This window comes from Myotis nattereri, assembly GCF_964212035.1.
Source record: "Myotis nattereri genome assembly, chromosome: 5".
NCBI lineage: Eukaryota > Metazoa > Chordata > Mammalia > Chiroptera > Vespertilionidae > Myotis > Myotis nattereri.
In genome coordinates, this window is record NC_138080.1 from 110,252,409 (window position 1) to 110,270,297 (window position 17,889).

At 54.1% G+C, this 17,889-nt stretch overlaps 1 protein-coding gene across 7 annotated transcripts in view; it reads right to left on the minus strand.

Moving 5' to 3' along the window:
• Nucleotides 1–17,889, minus strand: part of SUN1 (Sad1 and UNC84 domain containing 1) — a 41,676-nt gene that overhangs the window by 11,231 nt on the left and 12,556 nt on the right. The window contains exons 1-12 of one of the 7 annotated variants that reach the window (XM_081092190.1): nucleotides 16,906–16,995; nucleotides 10,994–11,182; nucleotides 9,497–9,666; nucleotides 8,669–8,695; nucleotides 8,401–8,565; nucleotides 4,829–5,026; nucleotides 3,822–3,902; nucleotides 3,419–3,535; nucleotides 2,249–2,347; nucleotides 1,696–1,789; nucleotides 626–684; nucleotides 346–491 (exon numbers count right to left, since the gene is read on the minus strand). In XM_081092190.1, the coding sequence (XP_080948316.1) occupies nucleotides 346–491; nucleotides 626–684; nucleotides 1,696–1,789; nucleotides 2,249–2,347; nucleotides 3,419–3,535; nucleotides 3,822–3,902; nucleotides 4,829–5,026; nucleotides 8,401–8,565; nucleotides 8,669–8,695; nucleotides 9,497–9,666; nucleotides 10,994–11,182; nucleotides 16,906–16,982 (1,422 nt within the window). In that variant the 5' untranslated portion in view covers nucleotides 16,983–16,995. Of the gene's footprint in view, nucleotides 1–345; nucleotides 492–625; nucleotides 685–1,695; nucleotides 1,790–2,248; nucleotides 2,348–3,418; nucleotides 3,536–3,821; nucleotides 3,903–4,828; nucleotides 5,027–8,400; nucleotides 8,566–8,668; nucleotides 8,696–9,496; nucleotides 9,667–10,993; nucleotides 11,183–16,905; nucleotides 17,003–17,889 lie in introns of those variants that run through there. The other 6 variants (XM_081092191.1, XM_081092192.1, XM_081092194.1 and 3 more) reach the window with 6 other exon arrangements.

The window sequence follows — 17,889 nt, forward strand, 5'->3', positions numbered from 1 at the left end:
AAATCTTTAATAACCCCCCCCCCCCAAAAAAAACCCTCCAAGACAGAATATTACAGCAAAATGTCAACTATAACGCACACAGACACACGAACGGAAAATATGCAAACATGCCCCTAGCGGAGCCCTACGTGGCTGGTGGCGGCCCTTTTCCCTCCGTGCTTTCTGTACTTCCCTAGCAATGAGCACTCTAGTCTTCACGTTAAATTAACTGGATTGGGAGGTTACTTTACAGATGCATTATCTGTACTATTTCAGAGCATTTAAGGAGCTTGACATTTAAAAGTATTTCCTAAAACAGGGCTCCCCTGCACCTGCAATGCCAGGTGAGGGCTTTTAACTGCTTACCTCTGGAGGCTGGCTCCGGTGAGAAGTCTCAGGTGTGAACATGTCTTTGGGGTCATCCACTCTCTGTGTTCTGAGGGTGTGTGTCCAGTTGAACACAGGCAGGAGGGAGAGGAAGCCGCCCTGGCCTCGTAAGGAAAGGCCGGCACCTTGAAGGAGAGAAAACCACGCGGTCGGCCCAGGCACACCCGCCTCCGACAAAGGGCACTGATGCCAACGCTCAGGAAGCACCTCCCGAGGTGGGCAGTGGCCTCCCGATGGTGGGCAGTCACAGCTTACTCACCGAGTAGGAGGAGCAGTGGGATGAGCAAGATGAGAAACTTGCAAATATCCCGAAGGCACCTAGGAACCCGGAAAACATTTGCCGTGAGGAAGCACAAGGCAGGGTCCCCGTTCACTTGACCTCTCCAGGTGACACCTCCCCCTGCCCCCGAGTCCCTGAGGAGCCCACAGAAATGCAGTTACAGTTTCCCCACCAGGTGTGTCTCCACTACAGGAGCCCGGCCTCTAAGTGGTGGCTTGGGCCCACGTCAACCATCACACACAGGCCACGCTGGGAGCACGGCGGGGGGAGGGGGCTGGCGGGAAGGGGGGGACGCCTTGCTCATGGGCCCCCAGGTAACCTGGGCCGTGGGAGCTGCCCCAGCACTGACAGGGCCTCCTCCCTCAGTGACCCTCCCGGAAGAACATGAAAGCATTTCGTAAAACATAAAATGACACGTGAATGTAGGGCTTTAACATACCATACTACAAGACTACAAGTATAAACTAAATCATTATAAAGCAATAAATCAAATGATGTCCTACAATTAGCACAAAATCAGTTTGTTTGTTGTTTGTTAATCCTCACCCAAGGATATTTTTCCATTGATCTTCTAAAGCAGTGGTTCTCAACCTGTGGGTCACAACCCCTTTGGCGGTCGAACGACCCTTTCACAGGGGTCGCCTAAGGCCATCTGCATATCAGATATTTACATTATGACTCATAACAGTAGTAACATGAGAGTTATGAAGCAGCAACGAAAATAATTTTATGGGTGGGTCACCACATGAGGAACTGTATTTAAAGGGCCAGAAGGTTGAGAACCACTGTTTTAGAGAGAATAGAAGAGAGAGGGGAAGACAGAGAGAAACATCCATGTGAAAGAGACACATCGATGGGCTGCCTCCTGCAGGCACCCTGAGGAGGGCCCAGGCCGGGGAGGAGCCGGCAAGCAAGGTCCATGCCCTTGACCGGCATCGAACCTGGGACCCTTCAGCCCACAGGCTAAAGTTCCATCCACTGAGCCAAACTGGCTAGGGCTCAAAATCAGTTCTTTAAAACACAAAGCGGATGTGATGTCAGGTCCTTACCTCGTAAGAAGAAACACGTTCAGCCAAGAAATCAAAGTCACAAACTGGTACCATCCGCTCCCCAGCCACCAGAACACCCCAGAGGCTGCTGTCCCTGAAAGAGGACACACAGACCGTCTCGGGGAGTGCTCTCAGGAAAGCCAGGCTCCTAAGCGAACTGTTTAGTGACAGCCAAGCTGGGAGCACCGGGAAACTGACGGGCAGACGTTTGGGAAGTTGAGGGGCTGCAGTTCAGGAGCAGGTATGTTAAGGGGTGCTGGTCAGCACAGCAGGAATCCACACGCTCCAACATGGACAGCAGAGGCTGCAGCCACACAGAGTGCTCATCAGCACACCAGACACGACTGGGAGGGGACACAGAGCATGCATCTCAGTTACGGCCGAACCAGGCGGCCAGACACTGAGGACAGAGCCCATGCACCAAGCCCAGAAGGAAGCTCGCCACAGGGGAGCAAGCACGGGCCAGGCGGGGATGTCCGTGGGTTAGGGGAGTCGTTCACTGCAATGTTAGCTGCCCAGCCCGGGAGAGTGAGCCCAGAGCCAGCATAACCACCTGGAGCCGCCGCGGCCAACCAGAGGGCCGACCACACGGCCTGCGACACAGACCGCCCTGCAGCGCCGATCCTCCACAGCGCCCGCTCCGCGACGTGACCTGCGGCAGACAGACGCGTGCGGGGCACACTCACACACAAGCCCCCTGAGCACCCGCTCTCCACAGCGACCACACGGCAGAAAACACCTGCTGGTCTGATTTTACCCCAATTCTCCCCTGAGGAACTCGACTCCCTTCTCAAGAAAAACAAAAACAAAGCATCTAAGCAAGACACTGACATGAACTCAGAAGAGGCTGCTGTGTGAACGCCTCCCTCCCTTCTGCCCGCGGACGCAGACGGGACGCCCGCCCGGGAGGCCATGGCGGGGCAGCTGCGCACAGACTGGCGGCGGTGTCTGCAGGATTCACACGGACAGAGGTACGTAAACCCGCAGACACCAGTTAACACGCTCCGCCGAGACAGGCCCACTCAGGACCAGATGGAAACCAACGGGCCACCGCTCCCAGTGGGAGGGCTCTGGAGCACAGCGGCACGGGGTGCGAGCAGCACACACACAGCGCCAGGTCACAGTGCACATCACGCACGACACAGCTCCAAAGCCACCCTGCTTCGTTTTTAAGAGTGACTGTTGAGTTATCCACTCCTATTAGCACGTGTGTGCCGACTCCTGAAACTATTCGGTAATTCCAACATGGCCGATATGCAAAGAAATATGGTTTAAGAGGGTTTTAAAAGTGGACTGTTTTATGTTTATTAATTAACAGTTGACAACTATTTTTGAAGCTCAGCTTTTTTAAAAAAAAAAGGCTGCCCTAAAAAGGTGCCCCTTTACCAAGAAACTTACAGCTACAAACCGGAGACACCGAACTCCACGGACATCTCCCCGCTGCCCGGGGCGGGGCAGACGGCCGTCGTTGAGCAGGATGCGTTCCCACACCAGCCTCTGCTAACCCTTTCATTAAACCTCAAGTAAGTTCTTTTTTCATTCATTTAATTCATACTAAATACACTTACAAATACGCTTTCAAGAGAGAGAGTCTCCATACTTTAAACCAAAGTTAGCTCGAATCCTGTCCTTTTTTTAATGGGCATCTGGATCCCAAATGTGGACAAGGACCAACAGGCATTTGTGGAGAACATGACAAGAATGGAGCAGAGTGAGGGACAACCTGCACGAGACAGGGTGGGCCGCGTGGTCCCTGCTGCCCTCTCTGTCCTGGGGGGCCACAGGGAGGTGGCTGTGTGGGTTTCGAGGTGCTCCGTGCCCGTCCCCCGATAATCATCGCCTGCGGGTGGTGGTGACAAGCAGTTAATGTGCAAACCCTGTCCATTCGAAAACTGTGCTCAACAATGGCAGTTTGAAAAACTTAGGAAACTCGATGATGAAAAAGAGGAAAGACACAGCCGATGAACCTGGCTGGTGGCATGAGCTGCTATTGTTAAGGATTCAGCAGCAGCTCTGGCCGCCCCCCCCACCCAGGGAGGCGCGAGTTCACGGAGTGACGCCCCCTGTCAGGGGCCTGCGTGTGACCTGGGCTCACCCGAGAGCAGGGGCGGGACGGCCATACTTACACGACTCCCCATTTACACTGAGGCCTCCGTCCTCTCTGAGAAACTCTGTTACTGTCCTCCTCCCACAGGGATCGGAACGAGCTGCAACACACGCAGAAGAGGCTGAGAGAGCTCCGCGTCCCAGCGCCTCCTCGGCCCAGGAGCCGGGCAGGCAGAGCACACGTGCGCCACGGGCTCAGCACAGCTGGGGGCTCGCTCAGGCAGGAGCACAGGAGACAGGAAGAGAGTTTCAGGCCCCCTAACTAAACAGTGCGCCCACCAACACAAGGCACGGGGGCTGCTTGAATGCATCCAAACATCGTTCTAAATGCCATTCAAATAAATTGTTTTAGCTTTAAAAGAGAATCAGAAACTGAGCATATTAAATTTTTATTTAAAAGGTGGCTTAAAGCCCTGGCCGTGTGGCTCAGGTAGTTGGAGCGTCCTCCCGTACACCCAAAGGGTGGGGGTTCGATTCCAAGCCAGGGCACATGCGGGAGGCAACCGATGGATGTCTCCCCCTCCCTCTCCCTTCCCCACTCTCCCTCTCTCTAAAAACGAAAATAAATCCATAAGCATATACTCGCATGAGGATTTTTAAAAAGTGACTTAAGCCCTAGCCAGCTTGGCTCAGTGGATAGAGCATTAACCTGCGGACTGAAGGGTCCCAGGTTCGATTCCGGCCAAGGGCATATGCCTGGGTTACAGGCTTGATCCCCGGAAGGGGCGTGCAGGAGGCAGCCAATCAATGATTCTCTCTCATCATTGATGTTTCTCTCTCTTTCTCCCTTCCTCTCTGAAATCAATAAAGAAATATATTTTTTTTAAAGTGACTTAAAAATGTTTAAACACTGGTCAACTGTCAGAAAACAGAGCCACACACAAAAGACAGGAAGCCCTCCGCCAGCTCCCAGAGGAAAGCCTGAGCCTGTGCGAGCAGCAGCGTGAGCACCACGCGGGAAAGGAGCGCTGTCTCCACCTCGAAAGCATTATTTGGTGGAAAAAAGAGAAAAAACGTATTGAAGTACCTTGTGAGTCATGGCTTTCTGACTTATAGCTTTCTGATTCACGATCTTTTGATTCATAGCTTTTCAATTTGGAATTTTCTGATTCATAATTGAGCTTCATTAAAACCACTTGAAAAAGTTGCACTAAGAATGATGAAAAGGATGACGAAGTGTACGTGGCCAGCCACAGAATCCTATCCACGTAGAGAGACGCACCGCCTATCAAAAAACCGTGGACATAGTTAATTGCCTCCCACAAAGCCAGCATTTCCTCCCCGACAATCAGAGCCAAACGATTCGTGTCAAGCAAACCAGAATCGCTTTGTAAATGGACACCAGACAACACCTGGGGAAGGTGACGACAAGGGCACTGCCGGGAGTGGTACGCCACGCTGACGAGGCGGAGCTGCCTCCACGAGTCTCTCTCTGGCCATCTTCACACGAGACCCCGTCTGAGCTCACCTCACCCACTGCTGCTCACACACATGCTCCTCCTGCACTGCTGCCTGGAGGACGGATGCCAGGGGAGGCCAGCGCACCTCCCAGGTCCTTGCCACAGCACCCGAGGGGCCCAGACAGAGGCGCTGTGCACTCACGGAGCCGCTGCACCAGGCCTTGTCGCACAGCGCCTCCATCAGCGCCCGAGCTCCAGGACACACGGTGGGACCCTGACACGTTCCCTCTGTGACCCTAACATGCGTGGGGGGATATGCTACAAGGTTCAGTTGCTAGAAACCTTTATTCCTGGAAAAGCTTCTTCATGTCACTGAGGGCGGGTGAGCACCTGCCCCACCGGGCAAGCGCACCGCCCACTGGAGACCACCTGGTCTGCGAGGAGGCGCTCTGAACCTCGGCTCACACTGCCCTGTGCAGAAGCCTTAGCGACTCAGATGATGGGCAGGAGGCAGCGGGCTGGGGGGGACGGGGTTGGAGTCATTTTAAAAAAGTAAAAGTAGCCGAACTGGTTTGGCTCAGTGGATAGAGCGTCGGTCTGCAGACTCAAGGGTCCCAGGTTCGATATCGGTCAAGGGCATGTACCTTGGTTGTGGGCACATCCCCACTGGGGGGCGTGCAGGAGGCAGCTGATCGATGTTTCTCTCTCATTGATGTTTCTAACTCTCTATCCCTCTCCCTTCTTCTCTGTAGAAAATCAATAAAATATATTTTTTTAAAAAGGGAAGTAAAATTAAAAAAAAAATAAAAGAAGAAGTAAAAGTAGAGCTTTTTTGCAAACGGCTTCGTGAAGCAGTCGACCCCGGGGTCTGGCACTTCGCTAAGAGCCTTGTTACGCTGCCTGCACTCTGAACAGAGGCTGGAAAGCAGAGCCATTTATTAAGAGGTAACGCAGGGTCAGTCCCCTGATAAAAAACACCAAAGTCCCAATTTTCACCCATCAGACTGAAAAATGTTTAAAGTATGAAAATATGAAGAACTGGCAAGTCTCTGGGCTGAGACCCTCCTCGAGCCGCAGTGGGACAGTGACCGGGTCAGTGGGGTCCCGGGACGGCACCTGCAGACAAGATGCCCGAGGCCAGCCCCGAGCTCCATCACCCACTGTCTTCACTATCAGAGAATGTAAACAAGGAGCCCGGGACGCTGGTGAACCTTGAGCCCTGGCACGGGCCAGAGCGATGCACTGATTGTTTAGTCCAGACAATGGGGCTCAAGCTACTTCCTAACCAGTCTCAGAGTAAATCCTTCTAATATTTACTGACCTTTAAGATAGTCTGTCTGTTACTGCAATTACTGGTGTAAGGCCTAGATGTGTATCCAAAATTGAATAAAAGGTTGGCAAGGCTTGGGCACAAAAAGAAGTCCTTTCCCTTGCATTGGGCTTTCCGCCTGGCCCCCAATATTTCCAAATTATTATTTTTCTCGTCTTGTCTGTCATTTACGCGCGGCCCTTCTCCAGATCCCGAACCCTGAACCATGCAGGACGTGGACACACAGCACAGCTGAGCCTCTGTGTGGCAGCCTGCAGGGTGGGGACAGGCAGTGCTGCCAGGAGGGCCAGGACACTGGGGCAGAGCCCACAGCAGAGGGAGTGCTTGGCGATGCGGGCTCCACGTGGCCTACCCAGGTTCGATGCGTCGCCATGTTAGAAAGGAAGTCCTCCTGTTCATCTACCCTCACCCTCCCCTTTCTGCTTTCCTATTGTGTCCCTAACGCCACAGCAGACAGAACCACAAGCATCAGCAGCTGTGACAAGACCTCTGAGTCCTGGTACCATCGTCCATTATGTCCACAGTCACCTGAGAAATGTTAACTGAGCACACTCATGCTCAAAAACAGCCCTAGTCTCCTGGCACCTTCTGTCCCCACCTGGTCACCTGCCGGGTCTGGCCTCCAGCCCTGCAGGCTGACCAACACTCAGACTGAGCACACAGGAGCAAGGACTCAGAAGCGAGGTGATGCAGTTTCAGCCCAGGGCTCCCCAGCCTCCCACGAGCATGGGAGCAGGGACCACAGGCAGGAAGTCGGGGGGCGGGGGGTGGAGGACCAGAGCCAGCAGGGGCATCTCAGCCACACGACAGAACCTGGAGGGAGGCCTGCAGCTCTGGGGCAGGAGGCAGCCCTGCAGCCCAGCCTGCGGAGGCCATGGAAGTTCCAACAGTTGCATAGCTCCAGAGCCCCTCCCAGGGCCTGCATGCTCCAGCACCTGCTGCCGGTGCCGTGGCTGCCCGCGGGGACAGGAAATGAAGCTGCCACCCCAACAGGCCAGGGCTGAGCTGTCCCCGAAATGAAGCTCCCTCGATCATGAATCTGGAGACTAGGGACTGCGTCCTCACTCCTGCTGGCATGAGCCCCTCTGGCAGGAGGCAAAGCACCCTGTGGAGCTGCTCCGTGGGTGCACGTGTGTCTGAAAGTGACCGCACAGTCCCAGCAGCTTCATCTAAGTGCAACTTTATAGACTTTCAGACACTCCCAGGACAGAAACACTAACCACATGAAATGTAAGTTGATGGCTGACTGGCGTGGCTCAATGGTTGCGAGTCAGCCCATGAACCAGGAGGTCTTGGGTTTGATTCCTGGTCAGGGCACATGCCTGGGTTGCGGGCTCAATCCCCAGTGTGGGGTGTGCAGGAGGCAGCTGATCAATGACTCTCTATCTCTTTCCTCCTCTCCCTTCCTCTCTGAAATCAATCAAAAAAAAAAAATATATATATATATATATATATATATATTTTTTTTTAATATACTTTATTGATTTTCTACAGAGAGGAAGGGAGAGAGAGTGAGAGTTAGAAACATCGATCAGCTGCCTCCTGCACATCTCCTACTGGGGATGTGCCCGCAACCAAGGTACATGCCCTTGACCGGAATCGAACCTGGGACCTTTCGGTCTGCAGGCCGACGCTCTATCCACTGAGCCAAACCGGTTTTGGCCAAAATATATTTTTAAATAAATGTAAGTTGAAAGAGAATAAGAAGGAGCACAGCTACTTTTTTGTGCCTTTCTTAAACTTTTATAGGATAATTTTGAGTTCAAGTCTACGACAGAAAAAGTGCAGATGCTGAGGCCTGTGATACCAGGTTTGTAAGAGGGGATGTGGAATCTTTTCCTACCTCTTAAACAAGAGAGCGGGACTTACGTTTCTGACTCCTGTCCCTCGAGTAGACCCTGGAGGAGGCGCCGTGCGTGGGGAGCGTGTCCTGGCGCTCGGACAGCAGGGTGCAGGCCCTGCAGGTGTAGCCGTTGCTCCAGGCTGCATCTGCGGCCACCTTGCCATTTCCCTGAACGACAGCTTTATTTCCACCTGAGGGTTTCAAAAAGCAGAGGGGGCCTGCTGCTCACAACCTGTGGACCCTCACTCACACTCTATCTTAAAACGAAGGGCAGAAAAAGGACTGAGTCATTACCTTTAAGATCTCCATCATCATCAAGACCTAAAACACACATATTTTTGCAATTGAGCTCAAATGATCAGAACAGAGCAAAAGCCACTCAAAAAAGTAAAGGTTACAATGGTTAATGACTCAGTTTTGTGGCGCTGGTCAAGATTTACTTCCTAACACGCCTAGCATCAATGGCAATTTCTCCAATACATACACACCGTCTTTTGACGGAGGTGGAAGGACATTGACGAAAATGCATGCGTGCACCCACATGCGCACACTGCCCGTGCTAAGGACGCAGCATGCAGGCAGGATTTGCGGGACCAGCCGTTTCTCAGACACGGTAAACCCCTCCCCACCCACCCCCAACCCCCGCTCGCTGCCTCACTCCGTAGAACAGCACATAACCCCAGGAACAAGCCCAGGGCTTCTGTCCCTGAGGCCGGCCAGGGCACGGAGGGGACACAGCACGGGTCTGTGCCCATCAGAGCTGCCGCCCAAAGCATGCCATTCCTGGCAGGAGTGGGGTCGCCCTATGGCTGCCTTCAGTCAAGTCAGCTCAGTCACTGTGTCCACTCTGGGTGCTGTCCAATGGCTCACAAACACGGCCTGCCCACTGCTGAGGCCGAGGGAGCCTGAGCTCACTGCTCACGGACGGCCAGTGCTCACAACAGAAGCGCTTGACCAGCGGCTCTCCGCCTGCTACCTGACCGGCCGACGGTGACGCATCCTATGCAGCTTCCCGTGTGGGCTTTGTGAGCCTGAGGAAAACCTGACCTTACGGGGCTCCACTGGCCATTACCTCCCTCCGTCCCGAACAGTCTGAGCAATAATCACACGCAGACAACTCACCCCAGAAGTGGTCCACTTTGGTCTGTTCTCGGATCAGAGACTCGTCCAGCACGGGCGGCCGTAGACAGGCCGCGCCCTGCAGACCGCTGCTCTGGCCAGCAGCAACCTGCCTCGAGGGGCGGTTTACACTAAAAGCCAGTTTGCTCGCACTTCTGTGCTGCTTTGCTGTTCTAAAAAGAAAGGAGTAAGGAATAAGTTCATAGACTTTTTCTTGTAAATACAAAATGATTATATTTTACACGCACAAAACCTTTGAGAATAAACATAGCATTTAAAAATTTTAAAAATATATATTTTTATTGATTTCCGAGAGGAAGGGAGAGGAAGAGACAGAAACATCAATGATGAGAGAGAATCATCGATCGGCTGCCTCTTGCATGCCCCACTCTGGGGATCGAGTCCGCAACCCGGCATGTGCTGTGACTGGGAATGGACCCTGGTTCATGGGTCCATGTGCAACCACTGAGCCACACGGCCGGGCTACACAAAGCATTTTTAAGGCAGCATCTCTGTACATCTCTCTGCTGTAATGAAACACCCACTGATCTGGAAAAGGGAGTCCTAAGCTGGGGTCCAAGAGCTCCTTCTAAAACTGTAGTGGTTAAAACTTAAAATAACCTCGTATAAAAACAGCCTAAATATAAAAATAAAAAAGCATATGATTTCTAAGTCTACCCCTCCCTTCCTTTTTAAACCAAGTGACCACACACTCGCACACCCCATCCCACTCCTCAGTCACCAGGAAAGACATTAAGTCCGGCAAGCAAAGGCTGTAATCTAAAATAACCCCCCATTCCCAGTGAGCACAAGTGACAAAGGTGAAGGCCTTGAACTCTAACGCTTTCAGACCCTGTATATCGCTAAGACCAGGAGCAGAAGCCCCTTGAGGGAGCAGTGCTGGGTGGGAGCTGGCAGTAGGCACAGCTGTAACCACTGCAGCTCGTGGTCTATTGCTGAGTCTCCAGGGGGAGGGAGGTGCAAACTCCATCTCTAAACTCCGAGAGGACCCCGGCCAGAGCAGGGCTGTAGACGCCATCCAGCCCCGCTGGCCAGCAGCATCCCTAACAGCACCTTCCCCGCTCCCGACAGAAGAGCCTGCAGGGGAACCTGTCACTCTCACGTGGCCCACAGGAGACCTTCAGTTCCACTCTGTTTCGAACGCACACCGAGCTCGCCCACTGCTCCTCTGGGCACGGGCAGTCTGGTACTGCACAGGTTTTAGTAACAGACTGGCTGCAATGGCCCCGCCCCTAGCAGTCTCTGGCGGCCTGTGCCCATGTGAGGGGCACCCACACCCTCCCAGGCTTGCAGACCTGGGGAGCCTTGCCCTCAGCACACCAACGCCAACAGCCCTACTGACAGCACAGCCACGAGACCACATGTGGGTCTGTGTGCACGCCTGTCCTCAGATCCAAGAGCTGGTCTTACAGACCACCAGTGTGTGCGCTGGGCTCTACCTGGTGTGAGCTCATGTGTGAGCACCAAGGCGGGGCTCACCTGGCCGTTCTGTCCTTCAGGGAGGCTGTGCTGCCGAGGCAGGAGTCAGCGTCCCCCGCCTGGCCCCCCTCGGTGCTGCACGCAGTGGTAGCCAGGCGCAAGCTACGCCGGGACATTCTTGGAGAATCAAACACGGGGTCCAATTTGTGCTCAGTCTCGAAATCCAGAGCATCAGAAGAGTAGCTGGAACTGGAAGGAGAGAAACGTGTCAGAGGAACATGCTCACAGCACCACTTTACACACACACACACACACACACACACACACACACACACACGTAACAGAGGAGGTGGGACCTGTGGCACCTTTTTAGAAACACCCGTACCATTGTGACTCTTCTACAAGGCAGACAGGCTGCACCCGACTGGTGCGGGGGAAACCAGCCCCCGTGCCTGCTGTTTAGGTCAGAGCTGACCTGAGCTCGCTCGCTGCAGCCATGCTGAACCCCACCTGCGGGCCATCGTGTCCCCCACACCCGATGACACAGCAGCAACAGCGACCCTCCCGAGCAGGACTCGCACACAGTCCTGAGTGACCCGTGGCAGGACAGGAGGAGGCAGGTGCTGGACCATCTGCTTGTTTGCCTCTAACTCACCATCGAGAGGCCACAAGCCAGGGAGCTCACTCAGCCCTCCATGGAGTTAGCGTGACCTGAAAGGTGTGTCCCTCTGTGTTGTTAGCAAGCTTTTCCAAACCAAGAACCATTCTCTGAGGGCCTGCTCTGTGTCACCTCGGGGTGGGACCGTGCCTCCTGCACTGCCCAGCGTGCTCAGGGCTCCCGCTCACCAGGACACATATTACAGGGCCACCAGCAGGGAGGAGCCACCACCTGGCAGGTAGGAGGAGGTGAGCACAGGTCACTGTGAGGAGGGGAGGGGCAGGACCCGGCTGAGGGTTTCAAGACGCTGAGGGAGGGAGACTGCCGACCCAGGGCACCGGCTGGGGGGGGGGGGGGGCGGGATGCGAGGGGGGAGACGGATGCCTGGGAGTGCCACGTGTTGCAGGCTTCCCACGGGAGCGGTGGTGTGGGACGCCCACTGCCCAAGGCAGCACGGGAAGGACTTGGCAACCGGAGTGAAGTGAATGGGCTTAGGAACAGGTTTGCATCACATTTGGTATTACAGACAGAGCTCCCTCCTAAACTCATTAGGTCTGACACTAGAACATGCAGTCACAACAGTAGCTGGCACCAGGGCTTCACAGCACAGGCATGAGACACGCCACACGCCTTCAGAGCCTGCTCCTGTGGACTCAGGGGCTGGAGTGGGAGCCTGCGACCGCCACGCTGAGTGTGCAGCAAGGAGGCCAAGGACATCATTTTAGTATAGGCTAAAATCGCCTGTTTTCTTCCCAAAATATTTTATACAACTATTAGTGACCCAGTGCATGGATTTGTGCACATTGAAAGGAAATTAATTAGAAGGTGGCCGGTGGGGCGGGACTGGGCAAGATGGGCTGGCCACGCCCTGGAGCCAACCTCCCGCAGTCCCTCCCCAGCTGGCGCACCTGGGGTGGTGCCATGGCTCAAAGGGCGTCTACAGAGTGAGCGGGGTCCCTCCGGTAGGTGGGGTCCCTCGACCTGGTCTGCGGGGATCGGGCCGAAACTGGCTCGCCAACATTCCCCGAGGGGTCCCGGAGTGTGAGAGGGCACTCTGCAAAGTTGCCTCATACAGGGTGTGGAACGCAATGCATGCGTGCAGTAAACCAGAATTGGGCCAATACTGCCCGAGCAACAACATAACCCACGGCCGAAGGTGGAATCGCACGCCCCGCGAGGAATCAATCAGGCTCCCTCCTCTCTGGTTTTGGGGTGCATCACCTGAGAACCACTGCTGCCACGTCACTGCCGCTTGGCAGCTCCTGCATTGAGCACCTGTCCCCTGGTGGTCAGTGCACATCATAGCGACCGGTCGGACACTGAGCACATTAGCCTTTTATGTATATAGGTTACACACATAGATGACTTCAGTTTAAGGAAGGCACGTTCTTTCAAAACAGAGCTCCACGTGCAGGTGTGGGCCCCTCCACGGCACGGATGGCCCTTCGTGAACTAACCGCAGGAAGGACAGTGATGGCCAAGTCTGCCCGCCTCTGTCCAAGCCACAGCCTTGTGATGGGCACAGTCAACCGGGCAATCCAGAGGACAGGCAAAGGCAGCGGCTCTCTCCTTGCCCTCCCCAGCCACCCTGAGATCACAGCTGGGCGGGAAGAAGCTTCTGGAAGAATGTTAGAACAGCAGCCTATGGAGACCGCCTGTTGGGGGTGGGGAGGGAGGAGATAAACATGACACGCCCATGTTTCCTCAGCTGTGAGGCTGTCCGAACCCTTAAAGGTCTGTATCTCCTCTCACAGGAAGACATACTCCAGGATTGTCCTATCTGAACTGAGACAAACTTGAAAACAAACCACATCTTACACATAAAGCACAGAAAGACCTGGAAGGTCTTCTTCAAACTGGTCACAGAGCTACTGCCTCCAGAGCTAAACCAGGCTGGGTTCACGGCAGGGAGGGCAGGGCAGGGGTCAGCAATCCCCTCTTGGGCTCAGCCCTCCTTCCACAGGGACCTGCATCCAGGACAGCAGGGCTGTGGCCTCCGCCTGAGCTGGGCCCGCCATCCCATCCATCCTACGAAACAGGCTCCTCCAGGCAGATGTGCCCGCAGCCCCAGTGGAAAGACCCAAACGTCTGCGGAGACAAGAGGAACCAAGCACCCACCCAGCAACACCGTGTCAATGGGTGTTCAAGCCCTTCACTGGTTCTCTGTGAAGCTGGGGGGGGGGGGGGCGAGCGCATTGGTGACAGCACGGGCAGATAAAGCAGGCAGCACAGACGAAGCCCCACAGGGAGCCTCGCTCCACCTCGAGGGCCAGGTTTCAGTCTGGCTCGCCCCTCAGTTGTGTTGTTATGGACACCTACTGGTCTTCAAAAATCTATTTAGACGCACTTTTAATCCAAAGACTGAAGGAAATCTACTGCAGTTGAAAGCCGGAAACTACTCTGGACCCTGGGTGTGAGGAGCTGTGCCGTGGGCAGCGGATGCCAGGGACCCCAGGCTGGTCTGCGGGCCGAGCAGGTCGTGTGCAGAGACCAGCTGGGGACTCAGCCCACACCCATGCTCAGCGGGGTGCCTTCTGAATGTCTGCCCCTAAGCTGGTCCTCCCTGCTGGCCCCTCGTCCCCCGTCTCTGGACCTTCACCACCATGTCCTTCAGCCTCAGAGGCCTCCAGGCCCGTGACCAGCAGCCTTGGGCTGCGACACCTGCCCGTGGGCCACGGTCCCAGGGCCTGGCCATCGCTCCCAGCTCTCTGCTCAGTGCTCGACGGCTGCAAGGACCAGAGATCGCTCTGTCCACACCCACAGGTCCTCGCTCCGGCCTGGCAACCTGTGTGGGTCACCTGGTCCCAGGTGCTGACAGCATTGCTAACGCTGTCCCCGCCTCATTCCAGGTCACCTCCCCTGCCTCCACCTCGACTCTGGTCCCCGAGGCCTGCTTCCCTCCCCCCTCGGAGAGTAGGCCGTCTCCGACCGCCCATTAGGATCCGTCACGCGCCATCTGCAGGGCAGGGAACCCCAGGGCCCGCCACGCTGCGCCTCCACCTTCTGGGCCTCACTGTCAGCACCTCTTCTCGCTGCCTTCAGCCTCTCTCTACGGCTCCTCACCACCACGGCCAGACACCCTCTCCCCTCTCCTCTGGTAAAATAAGTAAGTAATCACAGCAGGCCCTTCTTTTCCCTTATCAGCCGACTTGCTGAATACGCCCCCCCCCCCCCCCCATCATTCTCGGCCTGTTGGTTAAGATCAGGGGTAGAAAACCAACTTCCGAGACTGAAAGGCCAGCTCTCCCCAGCCAGGCCTGCACCCAGCAGGGTGCCCACCGCAGGACAGGAGGCCTGACCCAGCTGCCCAGTGCCGCCACGCCCAAGCCACAGAGAGGTGGGATTTCAGCGAGGGGGCAGGTGGACACTGACCAGCTCCCCACCCAGGGAGAGGCAGGCCCACGCAGCTGCGCAGAGTGCAGCAGGAAGCACCACCTGCCGTCAGTCAGGCCACAAACCACGGAAACCTGGGCCGACCAAACCTCCCAGCGAACTGCAGCCCCAGAAGCACAGACCCACCGGCAGTCACGGCCCCCAGCAGGCCAGCGGGCGCGTCCTGTGCAGGCTGACGTTTAAAATCGTTGTGAATAAAAAGAGACAGCCCGGGACGCTGGAGCACTGACTGGTGTCTGACACGTGGGAGCTGCTGGGAGGGACTAGTTGGCAGGCTCTGCAGAGCTGTGCCGAGCGCCCACCCTTCAGAGGCCCGCTCCAGAACAGCGCACTGGGGCCAGACCGCGACACGAGCGGAGGCCGGGCCGGGCAGTTTCTCCGCAGGAAAACAGGCATGAAATGCAGAGCGGCCTTCCCGTGCCCACAGAGGCTGCGCCGCGTGAAGCCGCGCTGCACACAGAGCCGTCACCGGGAGCTGGGTCACCAGCCACCAGCCAGGAGAGGGATCAGAGCGTCAGCCACGGGTGGGGGAGCAGGACGGGAGGGTCTGGAGGACAAGGCCGAGAGGACAACTTCTGGGAACCCCCTTCTCCACACTGCAGCCTCGTGTCTTTCCCGGCACAGACCGGGGTACACTGCTCCTAGTTAAAACCCTTCACTGGTCTCCACTGCCCTCGGCAAAGACCCAGCACAGCCTGCAGAACCACCGGCCCGTCCTTCCTCCTTAGGGAAGGCTGCCAGTTCCTGAATTCACAGTGCTGCCGTCCCCACACAGACACCCAGACACAAGCATCTTTTAAAAACTGTATTTAAAATAGGTTATAAAAGCTAAAAGTAAATTAGCAAGAATAACTATGCTCCACAATATAGAATAAGGAATAGTTTACTTGAGCTGGCCCACTCAATTTCTTATAAAATACTACAAGACTTTTTTTTAAAAAAGATATATTTTTTATTGATTTCAGAGAGGAAGGAAGAGTGAGAGAGAGACAGAAACATCAATGATGAGAATCATGGATTGGCTGCCTCCTGCACGCCCCACACTGGGGATCAAGCCCCCAACCCGGGCATGTGCCCTGACCGGAATCGAACCTGGGACCTTTCAGTTCGCTGGCCAACCCTCTATATCCACTGAACCAAACTGGCTAACACAATACTACAGGATTTTTAACAAACAAAATAAAGAGTGTGTTACTATGGGAAGTGTGAGTGAAAACACAATCATTAAATCTGAGATTTGACTAATGCCCTAAAAAAGTATTGTCCTTAAAATACCCTCCCATGTCCTTGAAGTTCCCATCACACTTTACTTTAGAAGAGTCATTTCCGTGTGCGCAAACCCTGTCAATCAAATCCTAACCATCCAGGGGCCCGTCCGTTGGCACTAACCGTGGTTTCACGATACTTAAGTTCCTGTCAGTCATCCTTTCTATTTGATAAACTGGACATGCAAAGGACAAGTCAGCACCCTCTATGTGCAGATTCAGGGCAGAGCACGTGCAAGAGCAGAGCGCTGAGCTTAGGGAGGGGGGCTCCGGACTTGGCTGCGCTGCCCTGCCCCGCCCTCTGTGGTGCCTCCTCTCAAAGGCAGTCCTCCCAGGAGAGCTGGGATAACTATCAGAGACCCAGGCGTTAATGTAAGTCACACAGCCCTAACATAACCACAGAGATTCAGTCCCGGGCCAGCCCTCTGGGTGGAGTTAAAACAGCATTTCGTGTGCAATGACTAATCACTGAGTCATCAGCAACGTACCATTTTCAAAACACCCTCACAATGTCCATGTCAGTTCAGTAATTGCATAAAAAAAAATAGTATAACAAAGTTTATAGATATTTTCTCTTTCTAAACATAACATTTTAGCCCCACAGAGGCCCCGTTAATTCAATGGCATTTGAGGAGTGACAAGACACACACGCTCACCTGAGTGCATACGTGTAGCCAGTGTTCTCGGGCACACACTGAGGCGGCGTGTATATGTGGAGCCGAGAAAAGTCCATGTTCACAGTCTCAACTCATACTGCAGAAGGTGGAAAAAGCAAGTCAGGTTAGGTGAGAGCACACGCAGAGGGCCTGCCTGCCGACCGCTGCCCGCCAGGCAGCCTGCCGCGCCCGTCTTCTGATGGAGCCACGCTAGTGAGCAGTTCTGTGTTTCTTATCTTTAAAACAAAGGACAGAGGTTTCTCATGATTACACGTGAGTGCAGGAGCACTGCTGCTATATTCAGTCCCTAAAAGACAGATCCATAAACGCACCCAGGGGAGACACCAGATCGACTGACTTGTAATTATGAAAACTGGGGCACTTTCCAAAGACCAAGGACCCATTTCACAACCTATTTTTAAATTCCCGAAGGAGTCATGTGTTCTCATGCCTCTGAAATAACTTTTCGTTGCTGTTAATTCAAATAGAAAGACTCTACTGCACAGTCAAGAATCACCCCTGTGCGTCCCTAGACAGCGAAGTTTCCAGAGTCAGAAACTGCAGGACAACAAAGCAGCTTAAGGCACTGTTTGTACTTTCATTTTCCCCCAAAAGAAAACATTATTTTCAAATTAAAAAGTGTTGAATTGAGCACACTGCTTCTCAGGTTGTCAACTAGATTTCTTTGTAATGATTCAAACTTTCCTCTGTCTAAAAACATTTTTCCTCTCTCTCTCTCTCTGACATGCACACACACACAGTCACTCCAACTTTTTTTTAATGCTCATAGTAGTAATGCGAATCACAATCTGTTGCTCAATAATCTAAAGGAAGATAAAAGTAAAAATAAAAACCATCCTGGACAAAAAATATGTATGTATAAATGACAGATTTCTACAGAAATAGAACAATCCAAAAATTTGTATGAAACCACCAAAAACCCCAAATAGCCAGAGCAGTCTTGAGAAAGAACAAAGCTGGAGG